Genomic DNA, 14,084 nt, shown 5'->3' with positions numbered 1-14,084 from the left:
GAGTCTGACGTGTTGCTGTGTAACCAGGCACTGTGAGGATCGAGATGTTCAGGAACATGCAGAACGCTGAGATCATCCGCAAGATGACTGAGGAGTTTGACGAGGTAAACGTCTGCCTCGGCCACAGAGAATCAGAAACATTCCAGTGGAACTAATGTCAGGTTTTGGAGGAGGTCTGAGGGAAGGACCACCTGCTCCGCTGACATCTCGGACCCACTACAGTTTCACAATCATTCAAACGTATTATTTCACTTCTCACTGCCCACCATCACAACGTCAACACTCAGCCCCACATAATGATATGAAATTATACTTTTCTTAAATAAAGTTAAGTATAAAGTAAAATCTCTCTTCACAGCAAAGCCGCACAAGATTTATTCATCTCCTCCTGACTCCTCTGTACGCTACCTTTCTCTCAGGCTCACGCACGCATGCACGCACACACAGTGACATCGGACACATCTGTAAACTCAAACTGAGTAAAAACAACATGAGTGACACACTTGTTTATTTGCATATAGAGCAAGGTAATTAGATCCTATTACAAGTCAGGACACATTTTAATACCAGGTCTGAGCCCACGTACTTAACGTTGTCCACTGGTGATCAGATGTCTCAGGGTGGATGTTAATAACAGGTCTGGACAGGCCTGTTCTGTCCTCAGGTTCTGCTCACAGCAAGAATAGATCCTCTCCAGGCTTCTTCAAATGAGTTCAATACTCCTCTGACTATTTCAGACATGCAGCTATAATCAGTTGGTTAATACATCCAAAGTCCGGACAGAAAACATGTGAAAAAAAAAAGGATATTCAATAATTAATTCAAATGACTCTCATATGAGTTTTGATTCTGCACGTTTTTTCACCAGCTTTCCACCACATGACACATTCCAGGCATTACGCTAATGTACAAAAAAAAAGCACAAAGAATACCAAACAACTAGCAGCGGTTGGGGAGATGAAAGGGGCTCTAGTCTCCTTCATTGGGAACAAATGTGATCTCAAGCCCAAATGGAAAATTGTAACAAGCGGCCACAATGAGCAACAGTGTCCATGTTACTGAAAACATTGTCCCTACTGGTGAGCATCTGTGCCTCTGAGAGGATCTTCATTTCATGGTTTAATGGCAGCAAATTATCAAACAGTCTGAAGACTAATCTGATTAGGTCACTTGTAAATCCGAATCTGAACCTTTTTAAAGTTTGAATTTCTTCATAGCAACTTTGACACTGAAGTAAACAATGGAAAAAACATTTTGTTTTGGCCCAAAACACTTCAGCAGGATGAGGAACCAGATGAAGGAATAAACTGTCTCTCTGACCCTTTCTGTTTTTCGTCAACAGGACAGTGGGGATTATCCTCTCACCATGCCCGGGCCTTTGTGGAAGAAGTTCCGCTACAATTTCTGCGAGTTTATCAGCGTTTTGATTCGTCAGTGTCAGTACAGCATCATCTACGACGAGTACATGATGGACACCGTGATCTCCCTCCTCACGGGGCTCTCTGACTCTCAAGTGCGAGCCTTCAGACACACCTCCACGTTAGCAGGTAACGACACCAGCTCTTATCAATCCACTCTTATCATCAACAACAAGACATTTATTGTTAGATGGTTTTATTTCACAATTGTTGGGGCGGTGGACAGCTCACCTGGCAGAGCCCCAATGAGGCAAGGCCTCACAGGCGAGGCCCGGGTTCGATTCCTACCCGCGGCCATGTATGCATGTTCCCCCCCCCCCCCCCCCCCCCCCCACTCTCTCTCTATCCCCCTTTCACAAGCTCACTCTGTCCTTTCCATTAAAGGTGATTTAAAAAACCTCAAAAACACATTTATTTCACAATTGTTAAAATGAAACCACTACATCTTATTATTATTATATTGTGATTTCACCAACACCTTATTTCCCATTTGTCCCCAAGTCTGAAGCGTGTGTGTGTTTCTTTTTTTTCTAATGTAGCGATGAAGCTGATGACAGCACTGGTGAATGTGGCGCTGAACCTCAGCATTCACCAAGACAACACGCAGAGACAGTACGAGGCGGAGAGGAACAAGATAGCCGGCAAACGAGCCAACGAGAAGCTGGAACTGCTGCTACAGAAGAGGAAAGAGGTCGGATAATGTTGGATGTGACTTTTCTTCAGATTTGATTATTTAACAAAGGGTGTTTTACAAGTGTGGTGAAGAAACTGCAGTATTCTCAAAGTAATCGTATGTAACCCCCCCATGAGTTTGGTGACAAACGCTTAAATTCCCCAACAAAATTAAATGCTAATATTGTGGTTTAACAGTTGTGATCATTTATTTAGCCTGAATCTTGTAGCTCTGCTTTGCTTTGTATCAAAAACTTTTTGCAAGATTTTCTGAAGCTTTTTTGTTTCCTCTTTTCAGCTTCAGGAAAACCAAGATGAAATAGAAAACATGATGAACTCCATCTTCAAGGGAATCTTTGTGCACCGCTACAGGTTCGTTCATTATTGATGTTGCACTTTCTGAAAGTTGTGCTCTTGCTTTGGATGGAGGTAGTGATGCTTCACAGCCGCCTGCTGTTTCACACTGTGCCAACTATTCTCTTTGATCTTGTATCTTATGGTGAATAAAATAAAAGCTAGTAGTCAAACATGGCTGAATGTTTCTAATGACGATGGTGGTTGCGCTTTTCTTTCTTCCCAGGGATGCGATTGCAGAGATCAGAGCCATCTGTATTGAAGAGATTGGAGTGTGGATGAAGATGTACAGCGACGCTTTTCTTAATGATAGTTACCTGAAATATGTTGGTTGGACACTACACGATAGGGTGAGTCACACAACCACACAATCTCAGAACACAAGGTCTCTTATCCCACCTGGGTCTGCTTCGGTTTGACATGTTTTTAAATGTGTCTCTGGCATTTACAGCAAGGAGAGGTGCGTCTCAAGTGCCTGAAGGCTCTGCAGAACCTGTACACAAACCGAGAGCTGTTCCCCAAGCTAGAGCTTTTCACCAACCGCTTCAAGGTAACACCTGCCGCAATGAAAATATGATTCATGATGCATTTGAGAAATTAAACAGAAGGACTGAGTTATTATTTGATTTAATCTTTTCTTATTAAGCCCATTACTCAGTTTCTTAGTCTGAACACTTGTGTCTGTTTTGACAGGATCGCATAGTTTCAATGACGCTGGATAAAGAGTATGATGTGGCTGTGGAGGCCATCCGACTGGTCACACTCATTCTGCAGTGAGTAACTCTTTTCACATGGAAACACATGGAGCTCTGGAGTATTACACTACTCGTATTGATTGAAGAGAGAAAGTGCACGTTTATGGTCAATCGTCGATATTTTGGTCATCAGACGGGTTCTGACCTTTTAATGATGCGCTGCCTCGGCTGCATGTAACTCGTATCGATCACCTGTTTCAGGGGCAGTGAAGACGCCTTGTCCAATGAGGACTGCGAGAACGTGTACCACCTGGTCTACTCTGCCCACCGGCCTGTGGCTGTGGCTGCCGGAGAGTTCCTGCACAGGAAGTGAGTCCAACAGGACGTCTCCTTGTCCTTGAAATGTTGAGAGCTTTACTTTGAGTTGAATCCATATTCATATTTATCGAGATGTTAAACAGACGAGGTTTCATGGTGAAACTATTCTCTGTTGTTTAATTCATGTGTCTCTCTCCTCCTTTCCGTCTCGCTCTTTCAACCTCTCCGTCCCTCTGTCAGGTTGTTCAGTCGTCACGACCCGCTGGCAGAAGAAGCGCTGGCGAAGCGCAGAGGGAGGAGCAGTCCCAACGGAAATCTCATCCGCATGCTGGTGCTCTTCTTTTTGGAGAGCGAGGTAACACTCACACTTTACTATCCACACGTGATCCAGACTGGCTCAGCTCTAACCTTTCTCACAATTCCCACAAAAACGCAAATAAACACAATATGGGTGTGTCTTTCTGTGTGTGCGTTTAGCTCCATGAGCACGCAGCCTACCTTGTGGACTCGCTGTGGGAAAGCTCTCAGGAGCTGCTGAAAGACTGGGAGTGTATGACTGAACTTCTGTTGGAGGAGCCGGTGCAGGGAGAGGAGTGTAAGACACACACACACACACACACACACACACACACACACACACACACACACACACACACACACACACACACACACACCCTGCGATCTTGGCTTTGGGCTTCCTTCATGTCAAAACACCACTTCACAGCTGAAACTCCAGCTATAAGAGATGATGTAATACAATCTTGTTTCTTGAAACTCTGCCGGCCTGTTTCTGACCTCTCGCTGTTCTCTTTGTATCCTTCTCACACTCTCCCGCCTCTCTTCTGTCCGTCCTCGCAGTGTTGTCGGACCGACAGGAGAGTGCGCTGATAGAGCTCACCGTGTGCACCATCCGACAAGCGGCAGAGGCACACCCACCTGTTGGCAGGGGCACCGGCAAACGGGTAGGTCAACCTAACACACATCATACACCGTAAACTGCAGTTATGTGTTTATAGAATATGAGACACTTGGTGAATATAAACCTGCCAGCAGAGGCCTGGAGCAATACCGCACACTTCCTGTTCACATGTCACTCACATGAGTGCCAAACCGGTTTATAGCACAACCATATTATTACCATTGATCCAGGTGAAGAAGGGGCCAAGATGTGAACGTGTGAATATGACATCCATGACTCTTTGCATGACTTTAACATCTGTTCTGACTTAAACACAAGCCAAGGAGATAAAAACGACATCCTGTTTATTCATGGCAAGGTGTCAAATCCCAAAATACATAAAAGACTCAAGGACAATCTTCAAGCTTTGTCTCTGATAAAATATCATAAGGAGAAATTTCTTAAACATGAATAAACTAAATGGACATTTTCCATTCACACAATCTGTTTTATGTCCTTCCCTCCTTCCTATTTCCTTACATCCCAGCAACATTTGACCTCAGCTGTTGTGTGTGTTTTGTCCAGGTGCTGACAGCAAAGGAGAGGAAGACCCAGATAGACGATAAGAACAAACTGACAGAGCACTTCATCATGGCTCTGCCCATGCTCTTGTCCAAGGTAAGACTTTCCCAATCTCCAGCCTGCAGCCGGCACGGGGCCAGAAACAGGCGCTGATAGATGAGTGCGACTGAGCTGTTTGTCGAAAATAATTGATCCAAGTATAACTTATGTAGTGTAATTGAATATCTGTCACTCTGGACAACTGTGTTGGCTAAATACTTAAAATGCAATTGACCATTTCACTAACTGAGAAACGGAAACAAAGCTTCTGGTGTTGATTGATGAGTCTCTTCTTCTCTTTACTGCCTCTGTTCGTCCGCTTGTGACTATTTTTCCTCATGTCTTCTTTGTCTCTGTCCCCTTGCCCACAGTATCAGGCAGACTCGGAGAAGGTAGCCAACCTGCTGCAGATCCCCCAGTTCTTCGACCTGGACGTGTACAGCGCCGGGCGCATGGAGAAGCACCTGGACGCTCTGCTGAAGCAGATCCGTCTGGTGGTGGAGAAGCACATCGAGGCCGACGTGCTCGAGGCCTGCAGTAAGACCTACAGCATCCTCTGCTCCGAAGAATACACCATCATGAACCGCGTGGACATCGCCCGCTCGCAGCTCATCGACGAGATGACTGACCGGTTTGCACACTCGGTGGAAGGGCTGCTGCAGGAGGTACGATGGTGTGGGAAAAGGGTTCGAGCCTTTTTGATGACGATAAAGGTGGCATGCTGAGGAGAATCCCACTCGAGCTAAATAATACAAATAAAAACACAAGACACTTACATTTAACCACAACATCCCAGGTTAGATTTCAAACAAAGCCATACTCCTTTATTTCCATTTGTCCTTTTTCACTACTTTTTATTTAAAAGAAGACAAAATACCCAAAAATATTATTATCATTTAAACAAGGTTTAAGCAACACACCTCCAGTTCTCCACATACTGTTAGACATCTGATAACCGCATGTGAAAGCTGTCAGGCCAAAAAATAGACATAAAAACATAAATTTATAAAGAAACCTCTAGAAATGGGTAAAATCTGGAAAATGGAATTGAACAGGTTGTGTGGCTGTGTTTGTTTTGGAGTTGTTGTTTATTGCACTTCAGTGTTGGTCCAGTCTTTATGCACTAACTGGTGTTTGTGACACTGCAGGCTGAGGAGGCAGATGACGATGACATCTACAACGTTTTATCTACTCTAAAGAGACTCACGGCTTTTCACAAGTAAGACTCACCTTACTTTTTGCTCTCCGTTTGTTCAGGGATGAAAATAAAGATTTAAATTTTGACCAGACATCTTATTTAGTCTTCGTCTGGCCCAAGGTGGTGTCCCTCCTGAACTCAAAGATCTTCAGACAAAGAAAATCAGCAAATGTCCACAGTTGTGAAGCTGAGACGACACAATGTCGATTCAGCTGTACTTCTCAAACAATATGCCAATAGAATAAAAGATATGATAAACATAAACCTATGTGTAGCACTTGAGTTACATCCTGTCTGAAGGTGCTATAAAGCTGAAAGCACTGGATATTCCACTAAATACGATGGATGGATGGTTTAACTAACTCCGTGAACTCTAATGTGTTTTCCACTTGTTTCCCGTCTCAGTGCCCATGACCTGACGCGGTGGGATTTATTCGGGAGCTGTTACCGGCTGCTGAAGGCGGGCATCGAGCAGGGCTCCATGCCAGAGCAGATCGCCGTCCAGGCCCTGCAGTGCTCCCACTACTCAATCCTGTGGCAGCTGGTCAAGATCACAGAGGGCGCCCCCGGCAAGGTGCGGTACTCCCTCACTGACGGAGCGTTTACTCTCAGACCCCAGGTTTATCTTTGGTCGGGGGCTCACAGTTAAGGCTGCCATGTCTGAGCATCAGTGGCCCAGAGGGACTGAAGCTTATCTGTATTTCTGCAGCTTAGGTGTAAAAAATCCACTCTGCTATCGGATGATGATGCCTACACCTGATCCGGGGGCTTAGCTCCAGTCTATCTCGTTCCACTGAGGCCTAAACGTCCAAGACCCATCAGAGTGTTTGCCCATTTCCCACAGTGAGGAGTTTTAAATCAAGAAGCTCAAGATCAGGGGTTCTGCATTCTGACCTACAATCTGCACCCACTGTATTTTCATTATCAATCGACTTACTAATATTTTCTAAATTGATCTATAAATGCTTTACTTTCCTATAAATGCTGGGTTTTATGTACGTATATGTAGAAATCCAGCTCATTACTTGTTTATATTATACAACAAATATTCCTATTTGAGAAGCTTAGACCTGTGAATCTTTTTTTGCTTTGGAAAGTGACTTCCATGAATGATCTGTTGTCAATTTTCAGCCACACTTTAACACAGATTCATGTTGTGATTACATCCTATGTAATGAAATCAATTAGTCCACTTGCTGGGAATCACATCAATCACATAGTAGCATTTGTAGGATATTGATGATTAATATTTCAAGTATGCAGATTGATTTGAAATACAATCCTCTGTCCTGACAACGTGAGAAGAATAAAATAAGAAACCAAACACAATCATCAATAGTTGATGAGTCTCAAATGTCTCGCTGTGCTCTCCGACCTGCTGCAACTCAAGAGTATTGATTCTTATGCTTCAATAAAGGTAGTAGATGATGTAATGTGTGTGTGTGTCTGCAGGATGACCTGGTGGCTCTCAGGAGAGTGGTGAAGTCTTTTCTGGCGGTGTGCCAGCAGTGCCTGTCCAACGTCAACACGCCAGTCAAAGAACAGGTAACAACACACACCTGATGTGACCTGCTCCCACCTTCACTGGCAAATACATTCGGCCGATTGTGTCGACTTTACATTACATTTAGCTGACGCTTTTATCCAGTTAGTGCATTCAGCATCTTGCCCAAGGACACTTCGGCATGGGCTAGGATTCGAGCCGCCGACCTTCTGGTTGGAGGACAGCTGCTCTACCCCCTCAGCCACATTTTTGCACATGTTTTGATGAAAAGTAGAAACTGTTTGATTTATTTCCTGAGCCACAGCTGCTGACATCTGTTGTTTAGAAGAGTAAGCTTCAGCTAAAGGGGGATTATGGACTTGTCAATTTGAGTTTATTTAAAAGGGGCAGTTTTTAATAATTAGCAGAAGAGAAAAATAACCGAAAACAGCCAGACCTAGGAGCACACTTTTGTTTGTTTTATCAGCATCCAAGAAATGGACTAAAACATCATTGATGTAAACATTTGCCAATAAACAACCAGTACAGTATTTCACTTTCAACACCAGCTAACTTCTCAGACCACAAGAGTTATCTTGACACCGTGCAGAGTTTATTAAAATGTCCTCTCGTCACTGAAAAGTTAAAACCTTCTGTCTCCTTCAGGCGTTCATGCTTCTTTGTGACCTGCTGATGATCTTCAGTCACCAGCTGGTTTCCGGCGGCAGGGAGGGCCTCCAGCCGCTGGTCTTCAACCCAGACAGCACTCTGCAGAACGAGCTTCTCAACTTCGTCCTGGACCATGTCTTCATCGACCAGGACGACGAGAGCCAGAGCATGGGTGAGACAGACGGACAGAGAATCAACTTTTGTTTTGCACATGGGATAAATGCCGCCATTTGTTAAATTGAATCCTACTCTTCTACACCTCTGCCCATGCACCTGCAGAGGGAGACGAGGAGGATGAAGCCAACAAGATTGAGGCTCTTCACAAGAGGAGAAATCTGCTCGCAGCTTTCTGCAAACTCATCATCTACGACATCGTGGACATGCCCGCTGCTGCCGACATCTTCAAACACTACATGAAGGTGTGTGACAAAAACACTGAACTGTCAGCGGGTAATGGGGTTAATGAGGATTTAAAAAGATCTTTTATGTTATGAGAAGTGTGGAAAATCTTGTAGAATCACTACGAAACTGCTGTAGGATAAATTGGACGATGGCAGGCTGCCACAGTCGAGGTAATTAATGAGATTGAATGTGCTGAACTGTGTCGTGTTTTCTTTCTCCGCCTCAGTATTATAATGATTACGGAGACATCATCAAGGAGACTCTCAGTAAAACCAGACAGACGGACAAGATTCTCTGTGCCAAGACACTCATCCTCAGTCTGCAGCAGGTGAGAGAGCAACACACGCCACATACCACAAGCCTTCTACATGTGCACGCCTACAAACACTCACTGTCCATGTGCGATCCCGTGTGTGTGTTTGTTTCAGTTGTTCAACGAGCTGCTGCAGGATCAGGGTCCCAACCTGGACCGAACATCGTCTCACGTGAGCGGCATCAAGGAGCTGGCCCGTCGCTTCGCTCTCACCTTCGGCCTGGACCAGATCAAGACCAGGGAGGCTGTGGCCACGCTGCACAAGTAAGAACCATGACGACTCTGATCTCTTAGTGAGGCCGAGCTAACAGCTGGAGTGAAGATAGCAAGGAGGTTAAAGACGCCGACTTATATCAGGTCAAATCCAATGTCTAGTATTATTATGTAGCAGTTGTACATGTATATCTTAGGATAGATTTTAACTTTACTTAATTGGTAACCTTTAAAAGGGTCAAGAAAGACTTTCACAAACAAAAACTTTATGTTGCTTTATATTTATTCAAGATTTAGTTCAGAGTAAAAAATAAACATTTTACAATTGTGACTACTCTGTGAAACACCATAAATGTAAATTACAATAAATGAATAAGGTTAGCAATGTAACCTTTGGTGTTTATTATACTCAAGGTTGATCTGTTTCTGTTTTATAATTTCCTTCTTCTCACTGTCATATATCTCTCTCTCTCTCTCTCTGTCTCTTCTTTGTGTATCAGGGACGGAATAGAGTTTGCATTTAAGTACCAGAATCCTCGAGGACCAGAGTTCCCTCCCAACAACTTGGCCTTCCTGGAAGTCCTGAGCGAATTCTCGTCCAAACTAATACGCCAAGACAAAAAGACGGTGTAAGTACCCGGTCATGTAATCCCACTGTATTGTTCACATTCATCTACTCCTCTCTTGTCATTGAAAGATGTTTATGAAAGAATGGAACAAGTATTTTTCGATGCTCGGTGCCTCCGCAGCCACAACTATCTGGAGAAGTTCATGTCGGAGTCCATGTCGGAGCGTCGGGAGGACGTGTGGCTGCCGCTGATCTCCTACAGGAACAGCCTGCTGACGGGAGGAGACGAGGACCACATGTCCGTCACGTCAGGCTCCAGCAGCAAGACCGGCTCAGTCCGCAGCAAGAAGGGACGGCTGCCAGTTCACAAGAAACGTATCGAGGGTGAGCGGACTGTACAGAAATAACAGAGACCCAGTACAGAGGGTTACTGGGTTTGTTTAGCTCTAATACTGAGAGAAGAGACGTGTACATGGTTACCTAACGTCATGTTGCTGAAAATGTGAATCTTCTCTGTAGGTCCAGAGGAGAGCAGTGTGGAGGGCTCGTGGCTGTTGCGTAATGACACTCTACAGACACCGGGGGCGCTGCAGACTCCTCAGCTCACCTCAACAGTCCTCAGAGAGAACAGACCGGCGGAACACATGCCAGACCCGGACTCAGAACCTGGATCAGAGAACGACTTCGTACACAAGTGAGTTCATTGACATTCTCACTGTACATATGCATCTACTGAAATACTTGTCTGTGGTAATTCTGTCTTTTTGTAATGCACAACAGAATAGTTGTATGTTGACATGGAGCACGTTGACCTCTGACCCTCTTTGTGTCTCCAGTCCTCAGATGCAGATGTCGTGGCTCGGACAGCAGAAGATGGAGGAGGTGAACAGGAAGGACCGGACGGGCATGAACTACATCAAGTCACGCAGCAATCAGGGCGTCCGGCAGACTGTGTAAGTGTGTTTCACTTTTCATCCTGCAGCAACAGGCCTGTGACGAAAACTGGCTCAGAAACGTAATCGCTCTTCGTTTTAACCTGAATTAGTAACCAACTAAAAGCACTAAACTTTATTTTGGTTGTCCCTCCTCTCTTTAGACGCGGGTTAATGGAGGATGACGCAGAGCCGATCTTTGAGGACGTGATGATGTCATCGCGAGGTCAGCTGGAGGACATGAATGAGGAGTTCGAGGACACTATGGTGATCGACCTGGTCAGTAATGTTACTTCCTGTTGAACTGTTCTTTTCCACAGGGGCACTGAAGGTTCAGGAGCCAGTTCATCGTGTGTGGTTTTTTAAATATTTTAAGATTCTTCTTTGTTAATCGTTTTTTATGTGGGGTTTCCTTCCAGCCGCCATCAAGGAACAGACGTGAAAGAGCAGAATTAAGACCAGACTTCTTTGACTCTGCAGCAATGATTGAGGACGAGTCGGTAAGTTAAATAGTCACTTAGTTGATTTATATAAGTAGAAGTAAAACCATGAGTTCACTTATTGGTGAGTCAGGTTACAAAATTTCAGTTTCTCATCAAATTTTAGGACGTTTTTTATATTTATTTTGTGCTTTACAATCTGCAGATTAATCTACAATCATCAGTTACAGCTTCGACAGTCAATCTCAGTACTGATGTTACTTGAAAGTGACTGAAACTAAACTTTCACCTGACATTTTAAACTTGGCTTTATGTGTCTAGTGTTAAACTCTTTGCAGCGGAGACATTTCTTCCTGACATTGTCTCCTCTCTGTCATTCCAGGGATTCACCATGCCCATGTTCTGATCGAGAAAGAGGCAAAGATCCTGAGACCAGGATCCAAATCAAGAGTAAACAGATGAGGGAGGGGGGGTGTTTGGACGTCTGATCACCTGCCAACCAAACTCTTTAAGAAGAAGAAGAAAAAAACACATTGTTGAAGTACTTTTCTCTTTCTGTAAGACGTGATGGAAGGACGTTTTGTCGACTGACGGATCCCACGTCGGCTGGATCTCACCTGGAAGCATTGAGCGAGCCGCCGCTCTGTTTTTATCAGACGGGCCGGAGGATCCAGAACCTCGTTGGCTCGTCGCCCTGCTCTTATTCTTCCTCCTCTTCCTCTCCATCCTGTCGGTCCAGCTCTTCTCAGCGGTCACTCTGGCCACGTAATCCTGCAGCCCGCCGATATGAGCACCTGCGGGTTTTTTTCCGGTTCTCTGTCAAACAGACGTACAGTTGTTTGTTTCGCGATCAGCGGCACAGAGCGACATAACACTCTGTACAGCCCCGCCCCCTTCTTTTGGCGTCCCAATTCAATTCGTCTGGTTAAATCTGACATGGGGAGGGTGTCAATACTAAATGTTCTGTATCTTTGCTCTTACTACCACCCAATGACCCCCCCCCCTCCTCTCTCTGTTCGCCATCTGAGTCCCGTGTGTGTGTGTGTGTGTGTGTGTGTGTGTGTGGTGGTGCTGGTGGTGTGGTGGTGACGTGCGTGCGCGTGTGTGTGTGTGTAGTGTTGGTGACGATGGTGACGAGAAGCCGCACGTGCACACGCAGAGGTCAACAGGCGTAGTCCGACCTGCAGGAAGTGATGTAACTTGTCCTTATGTGTGATGTCGAGGCGAGTGTTGTCATTTGACGGCGAAGCCACGCCCCGCTGACCGACCTCAGACAGAAGCCCCGCCCCCCCTCTCCGATCTCAGAAACGTTCACATGCACACACCTACTCACACATTCTGAATAATGGCTTTTTGAAGTAAAAAAAAGTTTTTAAAAAAAAGACAATAAACATATTTTGAATTCTGTAGCTTTAGTACTAAAGTTTTAAATCAAGTGTGTTTTTGTTTTTGTCCGATGTTTGTACAGCTTTTTCTTCGATATGTATCTTGTTCGTTGCCAAATTGTGGCCTACATATTTACAGTATATTCCAGCCCCTCCCCCCTCCACCTGTAAGTCATATCTAACGGTTACCAAGCGCTGAGTGTTGCCGTGGGACACCAGCTTTTAAAGCGCTGTATGGTCTGATTGTAGTTGTTTCACGGTTCAGTATTACAGCAGATTTATCTGTTCGTTCATCTTCCAGGTCAAATCGAGTTACTTCAAGTTGGTTGTTTTCACACCTGCACACAGCAGCGTTACCTGATTGAGATTGGTTGTTATCATTGTTCATATCCAGTGCAGTGATGGATCTTTTGTGTCTGACAGATTAGTTTGAATGTGTTTTTGAATGTGTCCAGCCATATTTTCATTCGCCGCCGCTGTCGAGTTAATCAATCATTCACGTTTCCTCATTGGCTCGTCAGTCGTTCATTGGTCGGCTCGTCAGTCGTTCATTGGTCGGCTCGTCAGTCCTCCTGTGAGTATCAGAGACAATTGGATCTTTTCTGCAGTGCAGTTGACGTCAGTTGCCCTAAAATGCTCTAAAAGCCCGTTTTTTTTTTTTTTCTGTGAACCTAAATTCTTTTTAATAAAATAAAATCTGTAATCGATTTATGGACCAGTGGTTTGTGTTGTGTTCCAAACAGCTGCATCTCTGTTGAGTACAAATTTCAACTTTGTCAGAGATTTCAAAGATTTGAACTTGGAGCTTGAATCGTTTATTCTTTCAGCTGGACTCAAAATCCACTTACTCCCACAGATGGACTAGTGAACAGAACGGCTGGGTACAGATCCAGGGGCCCAAGAGGACCAGGGGCCCCTTGTTTTCACCACCAATGCAACGACAGAGAATCAAAAATGACAAGAAGAAGACCCTGATCTCAAGTGGAAGCAAAACAAGAGACACGTTTTTGTTTTTATACTTTGAACAAATTTCTGAAACTACACTTCTTAATGAATGAACAGGTTCCTGCAGGGTCTAAAAAAGTCTTAAATACATTCAAATGTTATGTACTTATATACGTTAAGATAGCTCTGAATTTTGTTTAAGTTCTTTTAACGCTACTTCCATAGCACTTTAGTTTTTCTAAGAGGTTTATGTGACTTGCATAGTTTTTAATGTCTGTGTTTTCGTTTTAGTTCTTTCTCAATGATACAGATATTAGGAAGCTGTAATTAAACTAAAAACATGACCAATGTGAAACTGATAACCGAGACATCAAACTCCTCTGGCAGAGTTAAAAGTGTTGAATTTTACTTAGTGAAACCTGCAGGAACCCTGAATTAAATATAACATGTTGATTAACTTAAGGAGCTGGAAGGCAGATTTTAACTTTGTACAAAGTCGGGCTTCCTGTTCTCCAGTTTCCATATTTTATAAGGAAAATAGTTGCAGTTACCACAAGTGA

The 14,084-nt window shown here is 44.3% G+C and overlaps 1 protein-coding gene across 1 annotated transcript in view; it reads left to right on the top strand.

The window, feature by feature from the left end:
* The window catches only part of stag1a (stromal antigen 1a), a 40,444-nt gene extending 27,150 nt beyond the window's left edge, over window positions 1-13,294 (top strand). Inside the window, exons 6-32 of the mRNA XM_034575543.1 lie at window positions 28-104; window positions 1,343-1,547; window positions 1,958-2,109; window positions 2,389-2,462; window positions 2,671-2,794; window positions 2,896-2,994; window positions 3,138-3,217; window positions 3,401-3,508; window positions 3,698-3,812; window positions 3,935-4,052; window positions 4,316-4,419; window positions 4,941-5,033; window positions 5,348-5,641; window positions 6,125-6,195; window positions 6,580-6,748; window positions 7,627-7,719; window positions 8,324-8,498; window positions 8,606-8,745; window positions 8,955-9,056; window positions 9,157-9,305; window positions 9,755-9,883; window positions 10,004-10,206; window positions 10,342-10,516; window positions 10,659-10,775; window positions 10,919-11,033; window positions 11,174-11,254; window positions 11,577-13,294. Coding sequence (XP_034431434.1) covers window positions 28-104; window positions 1,343-1,547; window positions 1,958-2,109; window positions 2,389-2,462; window positions 2,671-2,794; window positions 2,896-2,994; window positions 3,138-3,217; window positions 3,401-3,508; window positions 3,698-3,812; window positions 3,935-4,052; window positions 4,316-4,419; window positions 4,941-5,033; window positions 5,348-5,641; window positions 6,125-6,195; window positions 6,580-6,748; window positions 7,627-7,719; window positions 8,324-8,498; window positions 8,606-8,745; window positions 8,955-9,056; window positions 9,157-9,305; window positions 9,755-9,883; window positions 10,004-10,206; window positions 10,342-10,516; window positions 10,659-10,775; window positions 10,919-11,033; window positions 11,174-11,254; window positions 11,577-11,600 — 3,386 coding nt within the window. The 3' untranslated portion in view covers window positions 11,601-13,294. The remainder of the gene's footprint in view (window positions 1-27; window positions 105-1,342; window positions 1,548-1,957; window positions 2,110-2,388; window positions 2,463-2,670; window positions 2,795-2,895; window positions 2,995-3,137; window positions 3,218-3,400; window positions 3,509-3,697; window positions 3,813-3,934; window positions 4,053-4,315; window positions 4,420-4,940; window positions 5,034-5,347; window positions 5,642-6,124; window positions 6,196-6,579; window positions 6,749-7,626; window positions 7,720-8,323; window positions 8,499-8,605; window positions 8,746-8,954; window positions 9,057-9,156; window positions 9,306-9,754; window positions 9,884-10,003; window positions 10,207-10,341; window positions 10,517-10,658; window positions 10,776-10,918; window positions 11,034-11,173; window positions 11,255-11,576) is intronic.
* The last annotated feature ends 790 nt before the right edge of the window (window positions 13,295-14,084 follow it).

Source organism: Hippoglossus hippoglossus, chromosome 22, assembly GCF_009819705.1.
Source record: "Hippoglossus hippoglossus isolate fHipHip1 chromosome 22, fHipHip1.pri, whole genome shotgun sequence".
In the NCBI taxonomy this organism is placed as follows: domain Eukaryota; kingdom Metazoa; phylum Chordata; class Actinopteri; order Pleuronectiformes; family Pleuronectidae; genus Hippoglossus; species Hippoglossus hippoglossus.
This window is presented reverse-complemented; position numbering and strand designations above follow the sequence as displayed.